Source organism: Carcharhinus amblyrhynchos, chromosome 1, assembly GCF_965287045.1.
Source record: "Carcharhinus amblyrhynchos chromosome 1, sCarAmb.v2.hapA, whole genome shotgun sequence".
In the NCBI taxonomy this organism is placed as follows: Eukaryota; Metazoa; Chordata; class Chondrichthyes; order Carcharhiniformes; family Carcharhinidae; genus Carcharhinus; species Carcharhinus amblyrhynchos.
Window position 1 is genome coordinate 155,081,872 of NC_137324.1, and position 25,591 is coordinate 155,107,462.

Sequence of the window (25,591 nt, forward strand, 5' to 3'; positions counted from 1 at the left end):
CACCTCGTCCTTCTAAACTCCGAGTACAGACCCAGAGTCTTCAACCGTTCCTCTTACAACAAGCTATTCATTCCAGGGATCATTCTTGTGAACCTCCTCTGTACGCATTCCAAGATCAGCACATCCTACCTTAGATATGGGGCCCAAATCTGCTCACAATTCTCCAAATAGGGTCTGACCAGACCCTTATACAGCCACAGAAATACATCCCTGCTCTTGAATTCTAACCCTCTTGACATGAATGCTAACATTGCATTTGCCTTCCTAACTGCTGACTGAACCTGCACCTTAAGAGAATTTAAACATTGACTCCCAAGTCCTTTTGTGTTTGATTTCCTAAACATTTTCCCATTTAGAAAATAGTCTATACCTCCATTCCTCCTTCCGAAGTGCATAACCTCACATTTCTCCACATTGGATTCCATCTGCCACTTCTTTGCCCACTGACCTAACCTGTCCAAGTCCTTCTATAGTCGCCCTGCTTCCTCACTACTATCTGTCCCACTACATATCTTTTCTCATCTGCAAACCTAGCAACAGTGCCTTCAGTTCCTTCCTCAAAATCGTTAATGTATATTGTGAAAAGTTGTGGTCCCAGCACTGACCCCTGAGGCACAACACTAGTCGCTGGCTGCCATTCTGAAAATGACCCCTTTATCTCCACTTTGCCTTCTGCCAGTCGGCCAATCCTCTATCCATGCCAGGATCTTGCACTTAACACCATGGACACTTATTTAATTGTCTCGTATGCGGCACCTTGTCAAAGGCCTTCTGGAAATCTAAATAAATCACGTCCACTGGTTCTCCTTTATCTTGTGACCTTCTCAAAGAACTTTAACAGATTTATCAGACATGATCTCCCCTTGACAAAGCTGTGCTGACTCGGTCTTATTTTGTCATGCACTTCCAAGTACTCTGCGATTTCATCTTCAATAATGGACTCTAAAATCTTGCCAATGACTGAAGTCAGGCTAACTGACCTATAATTTCCTGTCTGCTGCCTCCCTCCCTTCTTAAACAGATGTGTTACATTACTTTCCAGTCCTCTGGTATCCTCCCTACCTCCAGTGATTCCTGAAAAATCACCACCAATGCCTCCACAATTTCCCCAGTTATCTCTTCTAGAATCCTGGGGTGTATTCCATCCAGTCCAGGTGATGAATTTCTGTTGTGGCCCCTGAATAGCTTTCAAAAACTCCTGCCATTGCTGTTCCACCTTCTTCCCTGCTAGGCTCACTTTCCAACCAACTCTGGTCAGCTCTTCCCTCATGTCTTTGCAGTTACCTTTATTTAAATGTAATACTGTTACATCTGATTTCAGCTTCTCCCTCAACAGCAGGGTAAATTTGATCATATTGTGGTCACTGCTGCCTAAGAGTTCCTTCACCTTAAATTCTCTGATCAAGTCTGCCTCATTACTCATCACCAAATCCAGAGTTGCCTGTTCCCTAGTAGGCTCTATCACAAGCTTCTCCAAAAAAACCATCTCTTAGACATTCCACAGATTTATTTTCTTGGGATCTACTACCTACCTGATTTTCCCAGTCCACCTGCATATTGAAGTCCCCCATGATTATTGTACTATTGCCTTTTTTATATGCTAACCACTGTGCCACCATGCCACCCAAGCACGTTTCTATGTTCACAATAAATGAACATAAAGTTCTGTTGTCAGTTGGATTGTTCCCTACCTTACCAGAGTCAACCGCTCCCCTAACCAAGCAAAAAGTCACCGACTTAACAAGTACATATGATTGAGAAAACTGGATAACTCTAACTTGGCTAATTATTGTCCAATTTCATTAGTAACGTGTTGGTGTCACAAAGCAATACTTCACCAATGCCCTATTCGTTGTTGCTCAGTTCAGTTCTGCCAAAACTACTTGACTCCATATTTCATTGCAGTCTTGATCCAGACATGAACACAATGGCTGAATGCCTGACAGAAAGGAGCTTCTCTTCACTTGAAGGCATTTAACTCCATTATGGTATAAAGGAACCAAAGCAAAACTGATCGCTGTAGGTCAGAGTGACATGTTCCTGCGGCTGGAGGTGTACCCGACATAATAGAAAAGCAAGAGAGAAAACCTTGTGTCGGTAGAGTGCTTTCATGTTCATTGGATGTCAAAAAGTGCTTTACAGCCAATATAATGAAGTATATTAAGTCACTGTTGTAATGCAGGAAATGTGGGAGCCAATGTTACACACAGCAAGCAACCAGAAACAGCAGTGCGGTAATGACCAGACAATTTAATTTTAGTGATGATTGAGGAATAATGGTCAAGACACCAGGAAATAATACCTTCTGTTTTTTTTTTAAACGGTATGCTAGAGTTTTTTATATCCACCCAAGCAGGTAAATGGGGCCACAGTTAAATAATTCATCTGACAGTGGGCAGCTCTGACCATGCAACGTTTCTTGTGCTCAGTCCTGGAGTGGGGCTGCCACAACATTGTGGCTCAGAGGCAAGAGTGCTACCGAAAGAGCCACAGCTGCCACAGAGGATGTTTGTGGTTGGCATAAGCCAGTCATCAAAGCCTCAGAACATCATTTCATGAATTTTTCAGGGAAGCATCATTTGCCCAAACGACCTATTGCTGTTTCATGATCCTGACAAGATCGTGAGTGGGGTTGTTCACTAATAATTCCAGTGTTCAGAGCATCAAGAAGTTTTGCTGACATGCAAGATAAGTTTAATTATTCCAAATCGAGGGCAGATTCTCCCGTTGCCCAAACATACCTTCATATCTTTGAGTCCTACTCCTTTTCTCAGTTAATGACTGACTTTAAATACCTAGGGATATCAGTAGTTTCTTGCAGACACATGCACCAGAATTCTACCACCCTGCCTGCCACAGGAATCACAGCAGGCAAGGGGGAGAGAGAGAGCAATGCAAAGTGTCGTTTACCTCAAGCGGAATTTTCTGGTCTTGGGTCAAGCGAGGCCATGAAATCCCTTCCCGGTCTGTACAAAAGAAACTCTTTCTTCGTCCAGCAACAGTTGACTTTGATAGAAGGAAACTGCCCTTATTTCTCCTGAGGAGAGCAAGCACAATTTTAAAAAAAAAAGCCTGCTCATCCATCAACTTTACATCAGATATTGGCAGTTTAGCATATTCCAAGAGTTTGAGAGGCGTGTTGACCTGTATCGCCACTCTCCAACAGGCCCCACAAACACATCATTACTTCGTTTGCTTCTGGATCAAATGGCAATTTGGAAATTCTCAATAAGAACTAGGCTGCAAGGTAACACAGGTAAGTACAGGTATGGATCTCCACCTCAGTATATGATTCAGTCAGATGTATGTATATTTACGTACGTTTTACTGTGTCTTTCAGTGACTAGGGGCTCTCAATTGCATTCCTACAGTGAAATATGATAGCCAAACAGAATTGTAGACCTCCATTGAGAGCATGACCACAACAGGACCATCTTTCATGGCACATCCAATGACCAAGGTTCTAAGCTTTGGGGTGGTTTACTAATGAATCCACTGAATAGGAAACGTAACACCTTAGATCCAGTTTCTGTTATTTGGTAGTTGGACGTATTGCCCAATGGAAGCTCCCAACTTCTGTTCTTTACTGAACAGCTGATGCTGTCATTATTAGTTGAGTACTTTGCTGTCACTTTCTGTTCTGACTCATTCGTAAAGGGCAGTAAATTGAATGAGGTCTCAGAAGTGTCATACTTTGGGAAACTGTAACTTATCACGAATTGATGCAGGAATCATGAATTGAACTATACGTTATCATGACAGGGAGCAGCAGATTGAAATAGCAAAACCATCTGAGACAATAATGTGTCATGCTGACTGGAACTTGAAGAACACCCATCCACTCTTTATAGGCAGAATTTAACATGTGGAAGCTGCAGGGGCCCAGTGCCTGCCACCAAAACTAGTGACATCCTTGCCAACTCGAAGGAATTAAGTTCCTAATTGGCAGTGGACACCAAGGCTCCTGGCTTCACCAGGGGCATTTAATTGCTGCACTTCCCCCAGTAGGGTGGAAATTGAGCCCCTGACCAATCAAAGGTTGGAAGTTTTCCATTACTGACAATGTCACTGGGAACTGAAGCTGCTGCTGGGAATACACTTCGACCTTCACCAGAATTCATCCTTAGACTGCTGGAGAATAGTAAATGAAGGTGGTCCGGGGTTGCATGAGGAGGACACCAATGTTGACTAGGGGTCAGAGGAAACAGCAGTGGATAGTTCTCAGATACCCCATTCCTAATGACTGATCCCTCAAGTAGGCATTAAGTACCTTTGAATGAAAGACAACCCCTTGTTGGCTGCAAGTAATTTTGAGGATTTGGTTGTCAGTCTTGACGTGTTGTGGGTTCCCCACTTTCAGCTGGTTGAATACCAATGTCGGTGGGATGGGGCCTTTAAGTGGACATTAATTGTCTACTTAGGGACCTCAGTTGTTGCTTGAGTGGGCAGGCCATCTGCAAGCTTTTCCAACTTTGGCAGCACAATGGCCTCACAGTTCCATAGACCTGGGTTCACTTCCCATCTTGGGTCACTGCCTTTGTGGAGTTTGAACATTCTCCCAGTGTCTATGCGGGTTTCCTCCGGGTGCTCTGATTTCCTCACCCAGTCCAAAGATGTACAAGTTAGGTGCACTGGCCATGCTAAATTGCCCTTTATTGTCCCAGGATGCATTGATTAGAAGGAGTATCGAGGTCAATATGTGGCAATTACGGGGATAGGACCTAGGTGGGATTGTTGTTGAAGCAGACTCAATGGGCTGAATGCCTCTGTCTGCAATATAGGGGTTCTATGATTCTAACTTGGACATGACCAGGAGAAAGCGTTAGAGTCTCCATCTAGCACGCTTCAGCTCGATCAAGTGGAACCCTCTGTTAGAACACTCCTCTGAGTTCTGGGAGCATTAATTCTGGCCTGTATCATCCTATAGAGCTGAGCTCTTATGTAGATAGGAAACGCTTTTTTGGTGAGTTCCTTCATAATATCCATCATCGTGCAGAAAATTAATCTTTTTCCTTATTCTTAATATTACTCAAGATTTACGAACTTTGTGCTTGGATCCAGTGAAAATCTTATCTATTTAGTCCTCTTATTTTACAAATCTATATCTCTCAGTTTCACCTTGTCCAGCAAAAATAACTTCAGTCACCTAACCTTTCTTCGTAACTAGTGGTCTCTTGTGTCAGTCCAAACCAAAAAGTTCCAATTAGAATAGTTACTTTCTGTACCTGGTTGATATTGAATTATCTGTACTAAGTTCACAGAGGCAGTAGTCCCTTCAGCAGAATCCCTTTATTTACGATTCCAACAGCAGTACACAGAGCGCTGTCAACCGGCTGTCCACCTTCGGGAACCACGATGTGGAGATGCTGGCGTTGGACTGGGGTAAACATGATAAGGAGTCCTTCAGGAGTGCCAGAGGAACTGACACTCCTGGTTATGTACAAAGTAAAGTCTCCCAGATTGGCCCATCAATTGGCCCCTGAATCTGGGAGTTAATATTCCATTTGGCCAACTTCAGTGGCCTGATTGAAGTCATTACAGTATCATAGAGGGAAAGAAAAATAGAATCAGAAGAGAGATGAAAGAGACGGAAACAATAAGTTTTACAAGATAAATTTCTGAATTCTAAAATCCTCAGCATTCATTAAAATCCAAAAGCATAATATGCTGCAGTAATGAAAGTTGATATTCAATGATGACAGGTTGAATAATTAGGATTTTAAAAAATGTATTTTCTAAGGGTGAGAGCTTTGCTGGTTAGGCCAGCATTTATTGCCCATCCCTCGTTGCCCTTGAGAAGATGGTGGTGAGCTACTGCCTTAAACCCCTATAGTCCTTTGGTGTAGATACACCCACAGGGTGTTAGGAAGGGAGTTCCAGGATTTTAAGGAAGGAAGGTACATTACCAAGCCAGGGTGTAAGTGGTAAACTTCCAGGTGGTTGTGCTCCCATGTATCTACTGTCCTTGTCCGCAGTGTTTGTGGATTCAAAATGTGCTGTCTGAGGAGGTTTGGTAAGTTCCTGCTGTGCATCTTGTAGATGGTACACACTGCTGCCCCTGTGTGTCGGTGGTGGAGGGAGTGAATGTTTGTGAATGAGATGCCAATCAAGTAGATTACTTTGTCTTCTGTTTTTTAAAAAACACTTATACCGAAATGGACAAGCCCTATTTTTTTCTGGTCCATTTAGTGGATATTTATCATGTAAATATCACATCTTCATGGTTTCTTTGTGTTATCGTGCCCAGTCTCTTGGTGAGATACAGTACTGGGTGGCATGGTGTCACAATGGCTAGCACTGCTGCCTCACAGAGCCAGGGACCCAGGTTCGATTGCTGGCTTGGATCACTGTCTCTGCGGAATCTGCATGTTCTCCCTGTGTCTGAGTGGATTTTCTCTGGGTGCTCCGGCTTCCTCCCATGGTCCAAAAGATGTGTGTGTTAAGTGCACGGCCCATGTTAAATTCTCCCTCAGCGTACCCAAATGGATGCCAGTGTGTGGCAATTAGGGGATTTTTATAGTAACTTCTTTGCAGTGTTTAATGTAATTCTACTATGACACATAAAGAACAGTGCAGCTTTTGGAGGAACAGGACAATTTCGACAGCAACCTCCGGATTCCTGTGTCTAACTGTGCATGTAAGGTTGCTAGAAGTTACTGTCTGCTTTACACTTCAATAGTTGAGCATTGTTACTGTGAAATCTAGGCCAATTTGTAATTTACCAGTCTGTAAAACATTTGTTGATATTGATGAGTTGGAAGTGATAAAATTTCTAAATTTAACATGAACCTTAAGAACCCATGCACTAAGAAGAGAAAAGATAGTGAGTGACATTTTCTGCCCTTCTTCTGGTGGGTTATTCTTGTCCCACTGAAGGTGACCACCTGTGGTGTAACAGGTGAACCATGCAAAACGCCATAGACTATAAAGTGGAAAAATGTGAAGTTGTCCACTTTGGCAGGAAGAATCACAAAGCAGGATATTACTTATATGGAAAGAAACTGCAAAATGCTACAGCAAAGAGGGATCTAGGTCTCCTTGTACATAAATCACAAAAAGTCAGCATGCAGGTACAGCAAGTAATTAGTGAAGCAAATGGTATGTTGGTCTTTATTGCAGAAGGAATGGCATACGAAAGAAGTGGAGTCTTGCTACAACTGTAAGGGACATTAGTGAGATCACAAGTAGTGTACAATTTTGGTCTCCTTGCTTGGGGAGGCACACATTTGTATCGTCAGGTGTTCAATGAATGTTCACTAACCTGATTCATGATGTGTGGTTTGTTTCATGAGGAATGATGGAACAGGTTGGGCCTATACTCACAGGAATTTAAGTGAATGAGAGCTGTTCTGCGGTATGATACTCTGGCAGAGCTTGACGGCAGATTCTGAGAGGACGAGCCAATTGTTTGCTCCCAGGCCAGGATCGCAGAGTTGGAAAATTCCCAAATTTGCAAATCTGATTCAGGAGAAAATGTTGGATTTTTGTTTAGGGGCTTTACAGGGTTTACAGGTGCTACTTGGAGTAAGGTCCACCGACCTGGAAAGAACTCTGAGACAGTGGGCGGCACAGTGGTTAGCACTGCTGCCTTGCATTGTGATTCCCGACTTGAGTTGCTGTCTGTGCGGAGTCTGCACGTTGTCCCAGTGTCTATGTGGGTTTCATGTGGGTGCTCTGGTTTCCTCCCACAGTCCAAAAAAACGTGTTGGTTAGGTGCATTGGCTGTGCTAAATTCACCTTCGAACAAGTGCTGGTGTGAGGTGACTAGGGGATTTTCAAAGTAACTTCATTGCAGTGTTAATGTTCAGTAAGTAGTCTCACAACACCAAGTTAAAGTTCAACAGGTTTATTTGGTAGCATGAGCCTTTGGAGTGCTGCTGCTTCATTAGGTGAGTAGGAGTTAGGTTCACAAACAGGGCATGTATAGACGCAAACTCAATTGCAAGATAATGGTTGGAATGCAAGTTTTGACAGGTAATGAAGTCTTTACAGATGCAGATAATGTGAGTGTTGAGAGGATTAAGCACAGGTTAAAGAGGTGTGAGTTGTCTCCAGCCAGGACAGTTGGTGAGATTTTGCAAACCTTGGCAACTTTTGGGGGGTTTACAGATAGATAGTGTGATATGAACCAAAGAGCCTGGTTGAGGGTGTCCTTGTGTATGGAGCTTGGCTACCAATTTCTGCTCAGGTTTCTGTGTTGTGTATCGTGAAGGCCGCCTTGGAGAACACTTACCTGAAGTTCAGAGACTGAATGCCCTTGACTGCTGAAGTGCCCCCTGACAGGAAAGGAACACTCCTGCCTGTTGTAATGTTTTAAGCCTACTGTGACCCTGATTAACTAAAATAAATAAAATAAACCTAAAATAAACTAAAACTAAACTAGGGTCTCAGATTCCAAGGCAGGCTGTGTAAAATGTGCTCCTCAGTGTTCTGGGACTTCATCACAGTTACAGAAACATCTTTAAAATCAAAAATATCTCTCAAGCCGTCATACCGACTTGCCCCCACATATTCCTCAGATCCCATCTATGCCAACTCATGATCTTATTTATTAGTGGAGCAGACTTGAGGCACCAAATGACTTATTCCAGCTTCGCTTTCTTACATTTTATGTAATTCATGTTGTGAATTTTTAAAAAAGTCATGTTCTGTTCACTATAGAGAAACTGTTATTTTTTTTTCTGTAATAATCTGGATTTGAATTGGTATGCACCATTTTGTTTTTCTTGGTTTTTTTTCTAGCTCAGCGTACCAATATATTTACTATTCACCTGAAGACACGACCAAAGCAAAAGAAGTTATAACCAACATTTATAAGCTTCAGCCTCTCGTGTTGAGCAACACAGATCTACTACTCACTGCAGCAAGGCAACGCTCCAGTGACAACCTCAAAGATTCATTGAAAACACTCAGTGAAATAGTAAGGATTTAGACTGTTAACTTTAAAAGGACTGTTGGCTCTGTGTTATTGATTGTTCTTATCCAGAATGCATCCTAGCTTTGGGCTACAGCTAATAATTGCTTGAGTATTTTGCTGGGGGGAGTTTGGGAATGAGAAAAGAAAACACATTTATGCACAATTTCAAAGAGAGTTGAAATAGGGTTTCTTTGTGTCAATTTTGCACTTTAGGCTTGGAGTTGTGATTTCAGAAAAACTAACTCAAGTTCCTTGTTTACATTGTCTTTGGATGTTGTACAGGGATTCATAGAAAAGACAGTTTTTCTGAATGAAGATTATGTTCTAAACTTACTAGAAGTATTTGGTGGTGGTCAGTGAGGAATTCCGAGCTAAGTTATCTCTCTTTCAAATTATGTCTTGTCAAAGTACTTTTCTAATGAAGCAATAACTTTTTCCAATTTAAAAATGTGCTGGAAGGAATTGTAAAGAAATAATCATTTGAATTCTATACTTTTTACTCTCAAAATATATTTCCTTTTTCCTTCAAGGTAATATCTCATGCTGGGCTATTCTTTTATGGCCTTTGTGATATCTCATGTAAGTGTACAAGTGGCACCTAATCTTCATTATCAATAGACTGACTATCTGGGTCATTACATCCCAGACTGTCAAAATCTTTTTCACAAAATTTTCACAGCAAATTTTCCTGGAGGGGACCTTAAAAAATGAATAAGAGTGGAAACTTTGCTTGTAATTTTACATTCAGCACCCAGATAGGTTAATGATAGCACTCTCACCAACCATTGGCCAAGGCTGATGATTTTGTACTTGACCTGGTTGGATGTATTTTGCCTCTTGCTGTTGATTTTGGTGAAATGGTTTTTTTTTAACATTCGTTTGCACCCTCATGATGATTGCCATTACTTTACAAATTGGAACCCTAGGCTCGCTCACCACAAAGATTTGACCATGTTGAGTTTTTTTTAAGCCTCCTGGAATATCTGTTTTATTGACATTAAAGTTGATAAATCCTCATGGATTATTTCTATTATTAAAGAGCTTGAGACAGATTTTCCTGTAGATTCAGGAAAACCCAACTTGTGCACTTCTGAGCCTTCCAAAATGCACACCCAACACGTGTGTGACTTTGCCTGAGATTGAAACATAGAAACTAGAAGCAGAAATAGGCCATTTGATCTTTTTGAGCCTGCTCCACCATTTAATATGATCCTGGTTCATCCTCTATTTCAATGCCATATTCCTGTTTTCTCACTGTACTCCTTGATGCCATTAATTTTTTAAAAATTATCTATCTCACTCTTGAAGACATTCAATGTCTTGACCTCCGTAGTCTTCTGTGCCTTTTGTCTTTTCACACTGGAGTTGGGTTTGCAGTGCATTTTCTGAGCTTCAATGGAGTACATGAGGAGTGTAGAGGCAAGCCAATTAGAAAATCCACCTCGTTTCTCCAGCACTACAGCCGAACTCCCAACATAGCACTAAAACATGCTGTATTACAATAGTGTCAAATAGTGGCATTTGAAGGTGCCAAAGCATTTCACACTTCTATTTCAAAATGTTTCTGACTCCTCAGCAGCTTTCCTCAGTGGTCACAAGCTCTATAGGGAAATGGAATTTTTTGGGGTTCGAAAACTTTCACCAGCACATGAAAATTATTTGCAGGAGGAGTTGCCACTTTCCTGTGATCCTCACAATGGGGACCCCAATCTTGGAAGAGGCACGAGTGTGTGTGTTTTGCACTCGAAGCATAAAAGCCACTTAAGAATGATGTGGGGTCAGGTAGGCAGAGGAAATATGTTTATCCTGCAGATTTCTGCATTTTGCAACCTGATTTGCACTTCCAGCATCATGCTAATGTCTATGCTGATCAATACTTCATGGGATTTTAACTATATGGATTGAACATTCTAAACTCATTTTCATTTCATTCCATTCTCATGTTTTAGGATTCTCACTTCTTCCGTAACTATCCTTTTGCTGTGAGAGTAATTCTGATAAGTTTAGTGTCTGCAACAGTGTTCGCTAGTCTTGTCCTTGGCGCTCTGATCATTTTTTTTGGCCGGCTTTTGAAATCTGCTTTGAAATTTCCTGCTGACCTTCACTTTCTTCATGCAAATTTTATGAACCTAATTTTTCCTTCCTTAAGTGTGTACTTGTAAGGCTGAGCAGTCTTGTTTTTAAGAACCCTCTCTTTAAATCAATCCCCGATACAAACGAGAAGTCTCATTTTTCTTTGTGGCCAAAACTGGACAAAGCATTATAAAGAACTTTAATTATTATTGTACCTTATCAAGCCAAAGTTCTTCATACTAATTGATTGATCCTGTAATCATATATAATGGTTCATATTAAGGATGCCTGAACGGTAGTCTGAGAGAAGGCCTTCATCATATATTTCTGGATTTCATAAAGCAGAGGGTTGACAAGTCAAATCCTAAATTTAAGTGCAAAAAGTGCAAGATTATACTAACCCTTTCATAAAGGAGTTAGTACAATTCCGCTTTTACTGAAAGCGGACCTCAATTGAACATAGAACACTACAGTACAAACAGGCCCTTCGGCCCACAGGTTGCACCGATCACATCTATACCTACCAAGCCATAGAACTATCTGTAACTTCCAATGCCATTAGATCCCATATACTCATCCAGAAGTCTTTTAAAGGACCCCAGTGAGTTCGCCTCTACCACCACTGACGGCAGCCGATTCCACTCATTCACCACCCTCTGAGTGAAAAACTTTCCCCTAACATCTCCCCTGTACCTGCTCCCCAGCACCTTAAACCTGTGTCCTCTCAGTGACCATTTCAGCCCTGGGAAATAGCCTCCGAGAATCCACCCTATCTATTTCTCTCAACATTTTATAAAACCCTATCAGGTCACCTCGCAACCTTCGTCTTTCCAGGGAGAAGAGACCTAGCTCCCTCAACCTATCTTCGTAAGGCATGCCTCCCAATCCAGGCAACATCCTTGTAAATCTCCTCTGCACCCTCTCAATAGCTTCCACATCCTTCCTATAGCGAGGCGACCAGAACTGCGCACAGTACTCTGTGGAGTCTGACAAGGGTCCTATGAAGTTGCAGCATTACCTCCCGACTCCTAAACTCAATCCCTTGATTAATGAAGGCCAGTACACCATACGCCTTCTTGACCACATCCTCCACCTGCGAGGCCGAGTTAAGAGTCCTATGGACCCGGACCTCAAGATCCTTCTGCTCTTCAACCCAGCTAAGACTCCTACCCTTGATATTGTACTCCTGCATCCCGTTGGTCCTGCCAAAATGGACCACTACACATTTATCCACGTTGAAGTTCATCTGCCACTTCTCTGCCCAGTCTTGCATCCAATCTATGTCACACTGCAACTTCTGACATCCCTTCAGACTATCCACAACACCACCAACCTTCGTATTGTCGGCGAACTTATTAACCCATCCCTCCACTTCCTCATCCAGGTCATTTATGAAAATGACAAACAGCAAGGGTCCTAGAACAGATCCCTGGGGCACTCCACTGGTGACCGACCTCCATGCTGAAAAAGACCCATCCACAACCACTCTCTGCCTTCTGCAGGCAAGCCAGTTCTGGATCCACAAGGCCAAAGCCCCTTGGATCCCATGCCCTCTCACCTTCTCAAGAAGTCTTGCATGGGGGACCTTATCAAACGCCTTGCTGAAGTCCATGTAAACCACGCCCACCGCTCTTCCTTCGTCAATGTGTTCAGTCATATTTTCAAAGAACTCAACTAGGCTTGTAAGGCACGACCTGCCCTTGACAAAGCCGTGCTGACTATTCTTGATCATTCTAAACTTCTCCTAAATGCTCATAAATCTTGTTCCTTAGAATCCTCTCCATCAACTTACCAACCACTGAGGTCAGACTTACCGGTCGGTAATTTCCCGGGCTATCCCTGTTCCCTTCCTTGAAAAATAGGAACAATATCCGCAATCCTCCGGAACCCCTCCCATCTCCATCGACGATGCAAAGATCATTGCCGGGGCTCTGCAATCGCTACCCTCACCTCCCACAGTAACCTGGGGTACATCCCATCTGGTCCTGGCGACTTATCTATCTTGATAGAATTTAAAAGTTCCAACATATCCTCTTTCTTAATATCCACATACTCAATCTTTTCAGTCTGCTGCAAACCTGTAGTGCAACCTCCCAGATCACTTTCCACCATGAATACCGAGGCAAAGTACTCATTAAGCACCTCTGCTATTTCTTCCGGTTCCACACAGACTTTTCCCCCTTCACCTTTTATAAGTCCTGTCCCTTCTTTTCTCACCCTTTCACTCTTCACATATTTGTAGAACGCCTTGGGATTCTCCTTAATTTTACCCGCCAAGGCCTTCTCATGTCCCCTTCTGGCTCTCCTAATTTCCTTTTTAAGCTCCTTTCTACAAGCCTTTATACTCCTCTAGATCTTTAACATCTCTTAGATCTCTAAACCTTTTATACGCCTTTCTTTTCTTCCTGACCAGGTTCACCACAACCTTTGTACACCACGGCTCCAGCAACCTACCAAAATCTCCTTGTCCCATCGGAACGTTGTCGTGCAAACATTCCTTGAAAATCCGCCACCTTCCTTCAGTACTTTTCCCCAAGAACACCACCTTCCAGTTTACACGTCCAACTGTCTGCCTGATGTCGTCATATTTCCCCTTACTCCAGACAAACACCTTCCTAGCCTGTCTGATCCTATCTCTTTCCAATGCTATCGTGAAGGAGATGAAATTATGATCTCCATCCCTGAGATGCTCTCCCACCGAGAGATCCGTCACCTGTCCTGGTTCATTAGCCAGCACCAGGTCAAGTACAGCCTCTCCTCTCGTAGGCTTATCCATGTGCTGAGTCAGGAAACCCTCCTGAACGCACCTAACAAACTCCTCCCCATCCAAACCCCTTACCATAGGGATATTCCAGTCAATGTTTGGGAAATTAAAGTCTCTCATCATGACAACTCTGTTATTACTACATCTCTCTAGGATCTGTTTCCCTATCTGCACCTCAACTTTCCTGTCACTATTGGGTGGCCTATAGAAAACACCCAGCAAAGTTATTGACCCTTTGCTGTTCCTAACTTCTACCCACAGAGACTCCGTAGACAATCCCTCCACGGCATCCACCTTCTCTGCAGCCATGACACTGTCCCTGATCAACAGTGCCACTCTGCCACCTCTTTTGCCCCCATCCCTGTCCTTCCTGAAGCATCTGAATCCCGGCACCTGTAGTACCCAGTCCTGTCCCTGAGACATCCAAGTCTCTAATGGCCACCACATCACATTCCCAAGCAGCAATCCATGCCCTAAGCTCATCTACTTCGTTCACTACACTCCTGGCGTTAAAATCAACACAGCTCAGACCCTCGGTCTGGGCACTTCCCTTCTCTATTACCCGTCTAACCTCCCTCTCATACTGTCTACGGTCCTTCTCTACCTGGTAGCTAACCTCCTCGCTCTCAGTCTCCTCATCTCTATTCCCTGCCCCCAACCTTTCTAGTTTAAAGCCCCCCCCAGTAGCCCTAGCCAATCTTCCCACCAAGATATTGGTCCCCCTGGGATTCAAGTGCCACCCGTCTTTACTGAAACATTGGTGTAAAATGATTTGAAAATATGCACAGTATTCTTTTTTTTGTGGCTGTAGAAAATACTTTCATCTAGGCCTTACATCTTGGAAACAGACTGTGATGTTAAGAAAGTAGATTTCGGAGAGTGCCGATCAATGTATTGGCGACATCGAGCCTGGAATGGCTGGACTGAGGCACAGGACCAGAGCTATGCTAATTGGCCACATCATTTCCATCTGTCATCTTCAAAGGAAAGATAGAGGGACAGATTTTCCAACCTTACCCGCAGCTGGGATTTTCCCATCCTGCTGCAGGGAACGAGGATTGGCTGGGCGCCAAATTCTTCGCTTTTGCTGTAGCGGGAGCATGGCTTGAAAGGCTGGTAAGATTGTGCCCAGAATCTGTGAATGTTACGTGCAATGTGGTAAGTATAGAGCATAATTAAAAAACCTATGACAAACAACAAGATATTTTTAAATGATGTTTTGCACTTTGAATAATCACTAGGTTCTTCAGAGGCATAAGTAAAAGACAGATGTTGACTCAAAGAAGGCAACCTTACGGCTAATTTGGCCATGGCGATGAGGTTTTCGGAAGATCTTAAAGGAGACTGATTTGATTTATTATTGTCACATGTATTGATATACAGTGAAAAGTATTGCTTCTTGCACACTATGTAGCCAAAGAATACCATTCATAGAGAAGGAAAGGAGAGAGCGCAGAATGTAGTGTTACAGTCGTAACTATTGTATAGAGAAGGATCAACTTAGTTTGACGTAGGTCCGTTCAAAAGCCTGATGACAGCAGGAAAGAAGCCGTTTTCGAGTTGGTTGATACATGTCCTCAGACTTTTGTATCTTTTTTTCCCGATGATGGAAGATAGAAGACAGTATGTCCAGGGTGTGTGGAGGTCCTTAATTATGCTTGATGCTTTTCTGAAGCAGCGGGAAGTGTGGACAGTGTTAATGGATGAGAGGCTGGTTTAAGTGATGGATTTGGTTTCATTCACGACCCTTTGTTGTTTCTTGCGGTCTTGGGCAGAGCAGGAGCTAAACCAAACTGTGACACAATCAGAAATATGGTGCATCAGTAAAAGTTGGTGAGAATTGTAGTGGACATATCAAATTTCCTTAGACTTATGAGAAAGAGGATTGGTGGGCTTTCTTAAGGTTGGTGGGATAAGGAGGGAATTCCAGAATGTTCATTCTGGAATCAATGGAAGTGCCGGTTAGGTGATTTCTATAAAGGTTGGATGATCCATTCCACAGGTTTACCATACAGATGGTTAAAGTGAAATGTGTCCTCTGTGTCCTGCAGAAGGTGAGACATGCTGATACCATGATACCATGTAGACAGCAGATGCACACACATGTCACCATCTCCCAGTTATGCAAGACAAAAATGATCCCACACAGAGTAAGTTTTCAGCATGTGTGTAGAATGAGTGGTTATTCTCCTCAATGAAACTGTGTAAAATTTCTCTACATAATTTTTGCAAGTGGCGCATTGAGAATACAGACCATTATTAAAGCAGCATCTAAACCAGTCCAAGCTGGCTTGACACTTGTTAAATGTTTGACATTTTTCTGCTTGAATTTCTAATTTGTGTATTTGCTTGATACTCGTTGGCTTCCTGGAAGAGCATAAATACGGAAAGAAATTTGTGCTTATAGGGGTAGATTTTAACTTTCAGACAATTGATCAAGCAGCAATGAGGCTGGTGTCTTTTTGAGGCCCAGACCTCAGTTCAATAGGACTGGCATGCTACGGGTGGTGAACAGAGGCCTAAACCAAGTTGCTGGATTGAGGCCCATATCAGATAGCTCAGAAGTTTCGCAATTGGGAGCAAGGTGAAATGGAAATTGTAGTCATGAGCTGGGAATCCAAGGAGACAGCAGACCACATTAATTTTGTGGGGCTTTACAAAAATAGTTTAAAGCTTACTTTTTTGGCTAATCTGAAGTAGCCAGTAAAACTGGTCAGAGTATGCACAGTGCACAATCCAACCAGTTCCTTAACAAAATGGCAATCAGGGCTTGCATCCATCATTACAGCTATCATGTGTATATTGAACAGGACCTACCATGTGATATAGTGGATAATTAAACCAGATAGACCCCTGTAGCAACAGAAGGAATGTTGGCAAAAAGTCTACCAAGACTGCTTCAAGGTGGTTAATATTGATTTTGTTTTTAAATTTTGTTTTATTCATCCACATGATTTAAGTGTTGCTGGTGAGGCCAGCATTTGTTTCCCATCCCTAATTGCCCTTGAACTGTGTGACGTGCAAGGCTATTTCACTGGGCAGTTAAGAGTCAACAACACTGCTGTGGGTCTGAAATCACGTGTAGGCCAGACAAGTCAAAGGACACTCATGAATCAGATGGGATTTTACTACGATCAGACTAGATTTCAATTCACTTTTTTGAATTAATCAATAGAATTTATTAATTAAGTGTAAATTCCACGCAGTTGTCATGATGAGATTTGAACCCATGTCCCCAGGGTCTTAGCTTGGGCCTCTGGATTACTAGCACAGTGACATTACCACTGTGTATCAGGATGTATTTTATATCCTTAGGATGTTCCAATGCGCTACAGAGTCAATCAGTTTTGAACTGTAGTCTTCTAGGCAAACAATGTTGTCAATTTTATCCACAGCAAGGTTCCACAAATAGCAATGAATGGCCAGGAGATTGTTTTCTGGTAGTGGTGTTAAGGGGATAAAGTGTAGCCAGGAAACTGGAGATTTCCCCTTCTCCTCTTTGAAAATTGTTGTGGGATCTTTCATATCCACTCAACAGTGCTCTCAGCTTAATGTTCCACCTGACAGATGAATTTTAAAAAAAATGTTTTGGGCAGCATGGTGGCAGACTGGTTAGCACTGCTGTCTCATAGCACCAGAGATCTGGGTTCGATTCTGGCCTTGTGTGACTGCCAGTGTGGAGTTTGCTCATTCTCCCTGTGTCAGCATGTATCCAACGATGTGTAGGTTGGGTGGATTAGCATGGTAAAATGCGCAAGTTTACAGAGATAGAATGGAGGGGAGGGCGTGGGCGTGATGCTCTGTCAGAGAGACGGTGCAGACTCAGTGGGCCAAATGGTCTTTTTTGCACTATAGAGATTCTATGATTCTAAGAGAATAAGGAAAAAAAGTATGTATTTTCTCATGTAATGTGTTAATGATGCAGAATGCTGCACTGTGATGACTGAGGATGTTAGGGCGAAACATAGGAACAGCCCATTCAGCCTCTCTAGCCTGTCCTGACATTTAGTGAGGTAATGGCTGATGACGGGAAGGGTTGACCCTTGTCCTTGCCATTCAAGTGCCGGAAAATAAATTACCAGTCTCAGTTACACATCTGATACAGGAGGTTGTTGGCATCTCTCCAGAGAGAAGAGAAGAAATCAAAGGGAAATTCTTCCATCGTGCTGTCCTATTTTTCAAAAGCAGGTTTGTTGGAGCTCTTGGGCATTAATCACTGTACTTCTGCTTTTGGTTAAAATTACTATGTGTGTGCTGGAGCGAATTCCAAGAAACAGTAGTGATGGAAAAATTGAAGAGACTACGCTGAAGAAGGGTATTTTCCTGGTCTCATTAGCACTAGGTTGTGCTGGTAGATTTGCTTTTGAAAGTTGTTTCAGGAAAGCCAGGGAAAACATGCTGTTTCCTTAAGAATTTAGCTGGCATTTTTCTTCAGTGGTTGTACAGCATAGTAGAGTTCTGTGCAACACTGATATATGGCCTGGCAGATTATTAATAAATCATAGGGTTACGCAATTTGTCATTTGACTGTGTGCGCCCTGGGTTATAAATGGTGCATCTTTTATAAATGATATCACAGTCTATCTTTAATATTTTAAACCATGCTGTAATCCTCAGCTTGTTCTATTATGAGGCCGTTGACCACACACAGGCCTAACTTGCTCATATTTCCATCAAAACAGCTGCTATATTTCACATCAATACTCTAAAGGGAAAGCAACACTATTACTACCAATAACTTAATTTTCTACTTGAGAGAAGCCAATATTTTATGTTTTCCATGTTTCCTCTATCCCTGTCTCTCAGCCTTGGCCCACACTCAGTAATAAAAAAACAATGCAGGCAGTTGACACTTTGAATACTTGACGCTATCAATGCGGCAAATAGTTCCTCTTTTTCATTTCATTGTGTGATCACCGGCAGAGATAAAGACAGACAAAAGATCCTTAACACCACAATAAAAAAGCAAAACATAAACACCAAACACAACAAACACTTTTACATCTATATCCTTGGACTTGAGAAAATATGCATATGACTCTTGTCACCTCCTTGGTCAGAAAGATTCCAGCGTGCACTATATATAATTGTTATTAATATAATTGGCCATTGTTACAAAGTCGTTGATAATATTCCCTGAATATAGTTCTTCTGACCATTCTCCAGTGGAAAAAATTGAACAATAGATTGGAAGAGCGACTAAACACAGCGTCAGTAAAGGAGGAAAATGATTAGCTAATCTAACTAAATCTATTAAAAATCAATACTGATTTAATGTGAAACAGCGTGCATGTGCAATTTGTCTCAGTTGGGTGTGGGACATTGCATGACAGTGAGTTCAGTTTGTGCCAGCCTCTTGATGGAATAGATGAGGAATCAGTTAGAGATAGAGGAGACCAGATTTTCATCAGAGAAGTGGGAATCAGGCGTTAGGAATTTTTCAGACATTCCAATCCTATCTCAGTCCCAGCAACGCTGGCTGGAGGACCAGATGGCTTTGAGTCGGGCTTGTCATTGCTAACAGAAGGCCCAAGGTGGGTGGCTGTCAAAATGGCCAGGTTAAACAGCACTCCTCCATTCCCAGAGACATTATCCCAGTTCTTCAGACCAGAGTGAAGGTGACACTGTCAATACCACCTCTCTAATTTTCCTAAATGCCCCACCATTCACACTCCTCGGCAGCCCTTCACTCCTTCACTTCCCTCATCCCCTTTACCCTAGCCCTCCACACACTCAACTCCATACCTCTAACCAACTCATCAGTACCTATTTTATAAACAAAACTCTCAGGTCCTATAATAACATTTGGCAGTTATTGAAAAGTTCATAAGCCTGTCAAAATAATCAAGCATCACTTGGATAGGCATTTAAAATCTTCTTCAAAAGCTCATAAACCTGCCAAAATAAACACACATTATCCAGGACAGCTGTGTAAGTAAATTATTCAGTATAACATTCATTAATGCCTTTTGAAGACAGCTAAAAACTCATTCATTTGTCAAAGCTTTTGAAAAGCCAAATAAAGAGCTGTTCTTCAAATGTGAATACATGCAATGGGAAGAATTTAAACAATTAAATCTGGGCTAGACTTTCAATTTGTATAATGCAAATAGCATTTCATTCAATGTATAATCTGTTCTGATATATCTGAAGACTTTTACACCTTTATGATACTTTTTCAAAGGACAGCTTGCTATTGTCAGAAGTAACAATCTGACAACCTTGTATTTAAAGATCATTTTTCCGGTCACAACACTGATGCAGATGGTAACTCCAATCCATGGTTCCCACCTCCATTTTGCAGATGTGATTTAGGAACACTTTCAAAATACAGCCACCTTGCTAAAATTGCACATGTTCTGGAATGCCTTTGAGAAGGATGCTAGCAACATCTAACCAGCGATGTATGTGTTTCCCGACCTGCCCCCTTTCCTGCTCTGCTGAAAATGGAGATGGAGGCAGGAAATGCAGGCAGCACTTCCACCTTTGCTGCTCAGTGGCATTTTTTTCTCATTCCCTACTTCATGTGGTCCCAAAACAGGATTGCAAAGTCTGGCCCAAGAATATTGTCCAGCAAATGCTAAAAAATTGGTGGTATACTCCATTTTAAATAGATAACCATTTGTGTTTAACTTTCAGAAATATTGTGAATTCAGCTGCTAGTTATGAACACATACCTTTCCTCAAATAATTTTTTGAAGTAAAATAATGATAACTGATTAGTAAATATTAACATTGATTATTTTAATACTATATTTATAGAGCTTCTTAAACCAGAGCCTCTTGATTTTGAATTTTTTTTGCCATATTGAGTGTACATATATTTGATGATCACAACTTTATGATCATGTTAGCAAAAGGTTGATTGGTTTGATTTGTGTTTTTTTTTTGAAACTTTGCAATAGACCCAGCAGTTAATGCAGTGAATAACTGGAATTGGTTTAGCAAGAGTTGTATGGATTGCAAGAGAACAAACTGTGATATAATAGCTCAGCGATTCAAGGTCTTTTATCTTCACTGTAAGAATCTATTATTCAAATGTAACAGTAGATACTTGGGGAAATTCATCAAGAATTAGATTAGTTAGATGTGAAAGCTGTAGCTTTCAATCAAAGCAAATAAATGGAAGAGATTAAAAACAAAATAAATGCATGACTATATATGACATTGGAACTATTAAAACCAAAGAAATAGAACTGGTGCAAAATTGTGTTAGTGAAACCTAATAATGGTTGGAATTATCATTTATCTGGTACTTGTGTTGCCAGTTGAATATGTTTTTCTATAATGGACCTATAATGAACTTATCTGCTAGATTTGTTCGATCCCCAAAGGCGATATGGGCAGAACATCAACATAAGTCCAGATGCTTGGTGTCTGTATGAAACAGTTCCTGCAACAGCAAAATCATTTCTCACGATGTGCTTTTAAAGTGTCTTGATTACTTTGGGTTAGGTATAAGTATGTGCTATGCATTTTCCATCCAAATGTTCCTTTGCTATTTACTTAAGTTGTTTTGCCAGGAACAATTTTAATTTCAGCGTCTTTAATGTACACTCTATATGTTGTCTGTTAAGTTCCCATAGAATATTTCATTATGTGCTGCTAATGTGCAAACTTTTTAATGCATCTTTTCTTTATAGAAAGAGGATCAAATGAGGCAAGCTAGACAGGATTGTTTGCATCTTAGATGCTCAATTTTAAACCCACCATTTTTGTTGTGGTGCCTTTTAATTGATCACAACTTTATTCTTCAAGTAACTAGACCGAGTCACAGAGTTGTCTTAAACAGTTGTTTTAATCAAGCTATATAGCTCGGGCCTTGGAAAATCATAGCTCACTATCTAACTAGCAATGTTCAGAAATACACGAGCAATTATAGTTTCAAATTTGATTACAAGTAATTAGCATATGCCAGTAAAGCTCTGGGAGTTATCACTATCCACTCACATTCATTTATTAAAGTTACTCCAAAAAGTACAGATTTTAAAACCAATCACGACCACATTACACTTGCTTAATTTTTAATACCTGATCAGCATGAGGGTTTTTAATTGCATCAATTGCATATTTTATTCAACTATCTTGAAACATCCCAGCTGTGTCTGAATGTTAGAATACAAATCAACCTTCTTTACAAATGCCTGATTTAATGGCCTCTCCCAGGTTAACACATGAACAACCACACAATCTGTCTCTCTTATTTGAAGGTCAGGTGTCTGGATCTAGTTCTTACTAACCTGATATGCACATCTCTGCAGTTAAACATTGTGCAGGCTTTTGTGGTTTATCTCTTTTAACGCTTTCACTGGACACATATGGCTATTGTTCTCCATTATTATTATTGTGGGTATTATTTTCCCCTTGGTGAGTGCTTCACCAAGACAATTAGACAAGCATATGGCTAAAGACACTGCATGTTGAGAATATGATTGCAGTTGGGATGCCATCACAGAACTAGGCCCAATTCCACACCCTGATTTGGAAACTACTTCCTTTACTGTCATGATTTGGTCAGTGATAATAAAAGTCACAATCGAATTAACTTTCAGGTGGACAGTAATGGAACACAACAAAGATCCACATTGTGGACTTCTCCCTCTAATTCAAAGCCAATGGTACAAATGCATTGGCGGGAAAGCTGGACAAACATATGAGGGAGTTGGGAATAGTGGTTACAGTGCAGTACACCCCAGTCTTTTCTCACAAGGGACCACATTTCCATTTTTTTCTCACTTGAGTGATCAATAATTTTGGAAAATATTTGGCTAAATTTTGGAAGGGTTCAGGGATATGGATTATAAAGTGACCAGAGCCTTTGAAAGGTTTTTCCAGGACACAGACAATAAGAAAGATCTTAACCAGACCTTTGCCTGAAATCACCATCCTATGAGCGATTTCTGTGTTTCCCAGGGCAGGAATGTGAAGTCCAGCCACGAAACACTCACCTCAGTGAGAGCACCAAAGTCAACCTCCAAACCGCCCCCCACCAGCCAAGCCCCCCCAGCTCCCAGTTCCCTTGTCCCTTTTTTATCTTACTCTTGCTAACGTTTGTTGGTATTATACAGAGGGAAAGCACACTGGGGTTGGGGAGTCGGGGTAGAGTGGAAAAATACTCCAGAACCAATGATCTGAAACAAACACTGAGAAAAAAACAAAAGAACAAATGTAGTCTTTAAATTAAGTTGAATTAGGGCATAGCTAAACCAAATTTTGGAGACATAACTCTCTGTTAAAGCGCTAAATTATGCCCTAATTTTAATTTGTTTGCACTTGAAACATAAGCTGCTTGAATGATCTTCTATCGTTGCACTGTCTGCTAATCTACTAACATATAATGCACATATTGATTCATCCTCTTATGCTGATCAACCTCTCTCTAAGTGTCATAAGTCTAAAATAATTTTTATTTATCTAGTTGTTGATTAATTTCAATCCTAATAGAACATTTTCTAATAGAACCATTAATTTTTTATGAACTTAAATAAACTGAGGATGGAGCTGGAAATTTTCATAGAATCCCTACAGTGCAGAAGAAGGCCATTTGGCCCATCGAGTTTGCACCGACAACAATCCCATCCAGGCCGTATCCCCGTTACCCCACATATTTACCCTGCTAATCCCCCTAACCGATGCATCCAGGGACACTAAGGGGCAATTTAGCATGGCCAGTCAGCCTAACCAGCACATCTTTGGACCGTGGGAGGAACCGGGACATCCAAAGGAAACCCACGCAGACACAGGGTGAATGTGCAAACTCCGCATCGGACAGTGATCTAAGCTGGGAATTGAACCCAGGTCCCTGGAGCTTTGAGGCAGTAGTGCTAACCACTGTGCCACTGTGCCGCCCTGTATGTATGCTGCGTGTGTGTGCTTTGGATACTTCCAGTTGTCAACATTGCGACAACTTCAGTTGTGATCTTTGTTCTCCAATTAACACTGAAGGAGTATACAACAGAATTGAAAAGAGATTTACTTGCAGAAGAGCATGAAGGAATGCGAACAGTTTGTTTATGATATGTAGTGAATAGTGGTTGTCACATCAGGAGGTTCTATGAAGGGCCAGTAACTGGCAAACATAAAGAACAGCTATAAGGAAGTTGCTGAAGCATTTCAGGTGTTGATGGCATTTCAGTGGAAAGGGCCGAAAGGTTTTAGGATTTTTTCTGATTGAGTTGTTTTCTCTTCCTGTATATTTAATTTTATTGCATTCATGATATATAGTGTGCCTGGAAGCTAGATTCATCGTGGTAATGGTTGAAATCATACAAAAACATTGTGTGAGCCTGGTCATAGAATCCCTACAGTGCAGAATGAGGCCATTCAGCCCATCAAATCTGCACCAACTCTCTGTTAGAATATCTTACCCAGGCTGTCTCTGCCCCACCCTATCCCCAAAAACCCACCACATTTACCATCTTATCCACCTAACCTGCACATCTTTGGACTGAGAGGGGAAACTGGGGCATCTGAGGAAACCCATGCAGACACAAGGATAATGTGAAGATTACGTACCGTCACCCAAGGCCGGTATTGAATCAGTGTCCCTGGGCCTGTAAGGCAGCAACGGGAAATGTACCACTGATAAAGCCAGTGAGATTGTAATTATTGTTGGATTTTGTTTGTGCCAGCAAACCTTTGGGAGTTACCCTATTCAAGTAAGTTGATCATACTTCAGCTGTTTGATGTTTGAGCTATAATGGTGGCTAATATTGCAGATATCATCAACAGCCAAATTCCTCCATGGCCTTGCTCCTCATCATCCCTAATCTGCTCCAGCCCAAAACCCTTCAAGATTTCTGCATTTTACTGTCTGGCATCTAGTGCATCCCAGTTTTAATACCTGTGTCATCGGCAGCCATGCTTTCATCTGCCAAGGCCCTAAACCCAAGACTTCCCTCCCTAAAACTGTCTACCTCTTTGCTTCCCTTGCCCCCTTCAGATACTGCTTATAATCTACCTCTGGCTAAACCTTTGGTTAGCTGACCTAATATCTACTTGTGCCTTGGTGGCAAGTTTTGTTGAATAATGCCTCTGTGAAGCATCTTAATTTTTACCACATTAAAGGTACTATATGAATGTCAGTTGCTGTTGTAGGTCAGAGATAGGGACCAGATTTTAATGATTTTTCTTGATTTACAGGATGTGGACATCAATGGCAAGAGGACAATTTATTGCCCACCTTTAGTTGCTCTTGATTTGATTTGACTTATTGTGGCCACATATATTGTGACACAGTGAGAAGTATTTTTTCTTGCGTGCTATACAGGTAAAATGTACTGTTCATAAAGTACTTCGAGGGGGGGAGGAAAGAAGAGAGTGCAGAATGGAGTGTTGCAGTCATAGCTGGGATAGAGAAAGATCAGTTGAATACAAGTTAGATCCATTCAAAAGTCTGATGACAGCAGGGAAGAAGCTGTTCTTGAGTCAGTTGGTATGCGTTTTCAGACTTTTGTATCTTTTTCCCAGTGGAAGAAGGTGGAAGAGAGAATGTTTGGGGTGCGTGGGGTCCTGGATTAAGCTGGTTGCTTCTCCTGAGGCAGTGGGAAGTGTCGACAGAGTCAATGGATGGCAGAGTGGATTGCGTGATGGACTGGGCTTTGTTCACAACCCTTTGTATTTTCTTGTGGTCTTGGTCAGAGCAGGAGCTGTACCAAGCTCTGATACATCTGGAAAGGATGCTTTCTATGGTGCATCTGTGAAGATCTGTGAAAAATTGAGTAAGTGGTCGTGAGCCACCTGCTGGAAATATTGTAGCCCATATAGTGGAAGTACTTCCATGGCACTATTAATTAGGATGTTCAAGGATTTTGACTCAGTGCCAATGAAGGAATAGT

At 41.7% G+C, this 25,591-nt stretch overlaps 1 protein-coding gene across 3 annotated transcripts in view; it reads left to right on the plus strand.

Moving 5' to 3' along the window:
• The window catches only part of inpp4b (inositol polyphosphate-4-phosphatase type II B), a 708,475-nt gene that overhangs the window by 574,084 nt on the left and 108,800 nt on the right, over positions 1-25,591 (plus strand). For all 3 annotated transcript variants that reach the window (XM_080194015.1, XM_080194035.1, XM_080194025.1), the window contains one exon: positions 8,743-8,920. In XM_080194015.1, the coding sequence (XP_080050141.1) occupies positions 8,743-8,920 (178 nt within the window). The remainder of the gene's footprint in view (positions 1-8,742; positions 8,921-25,591) is intronic.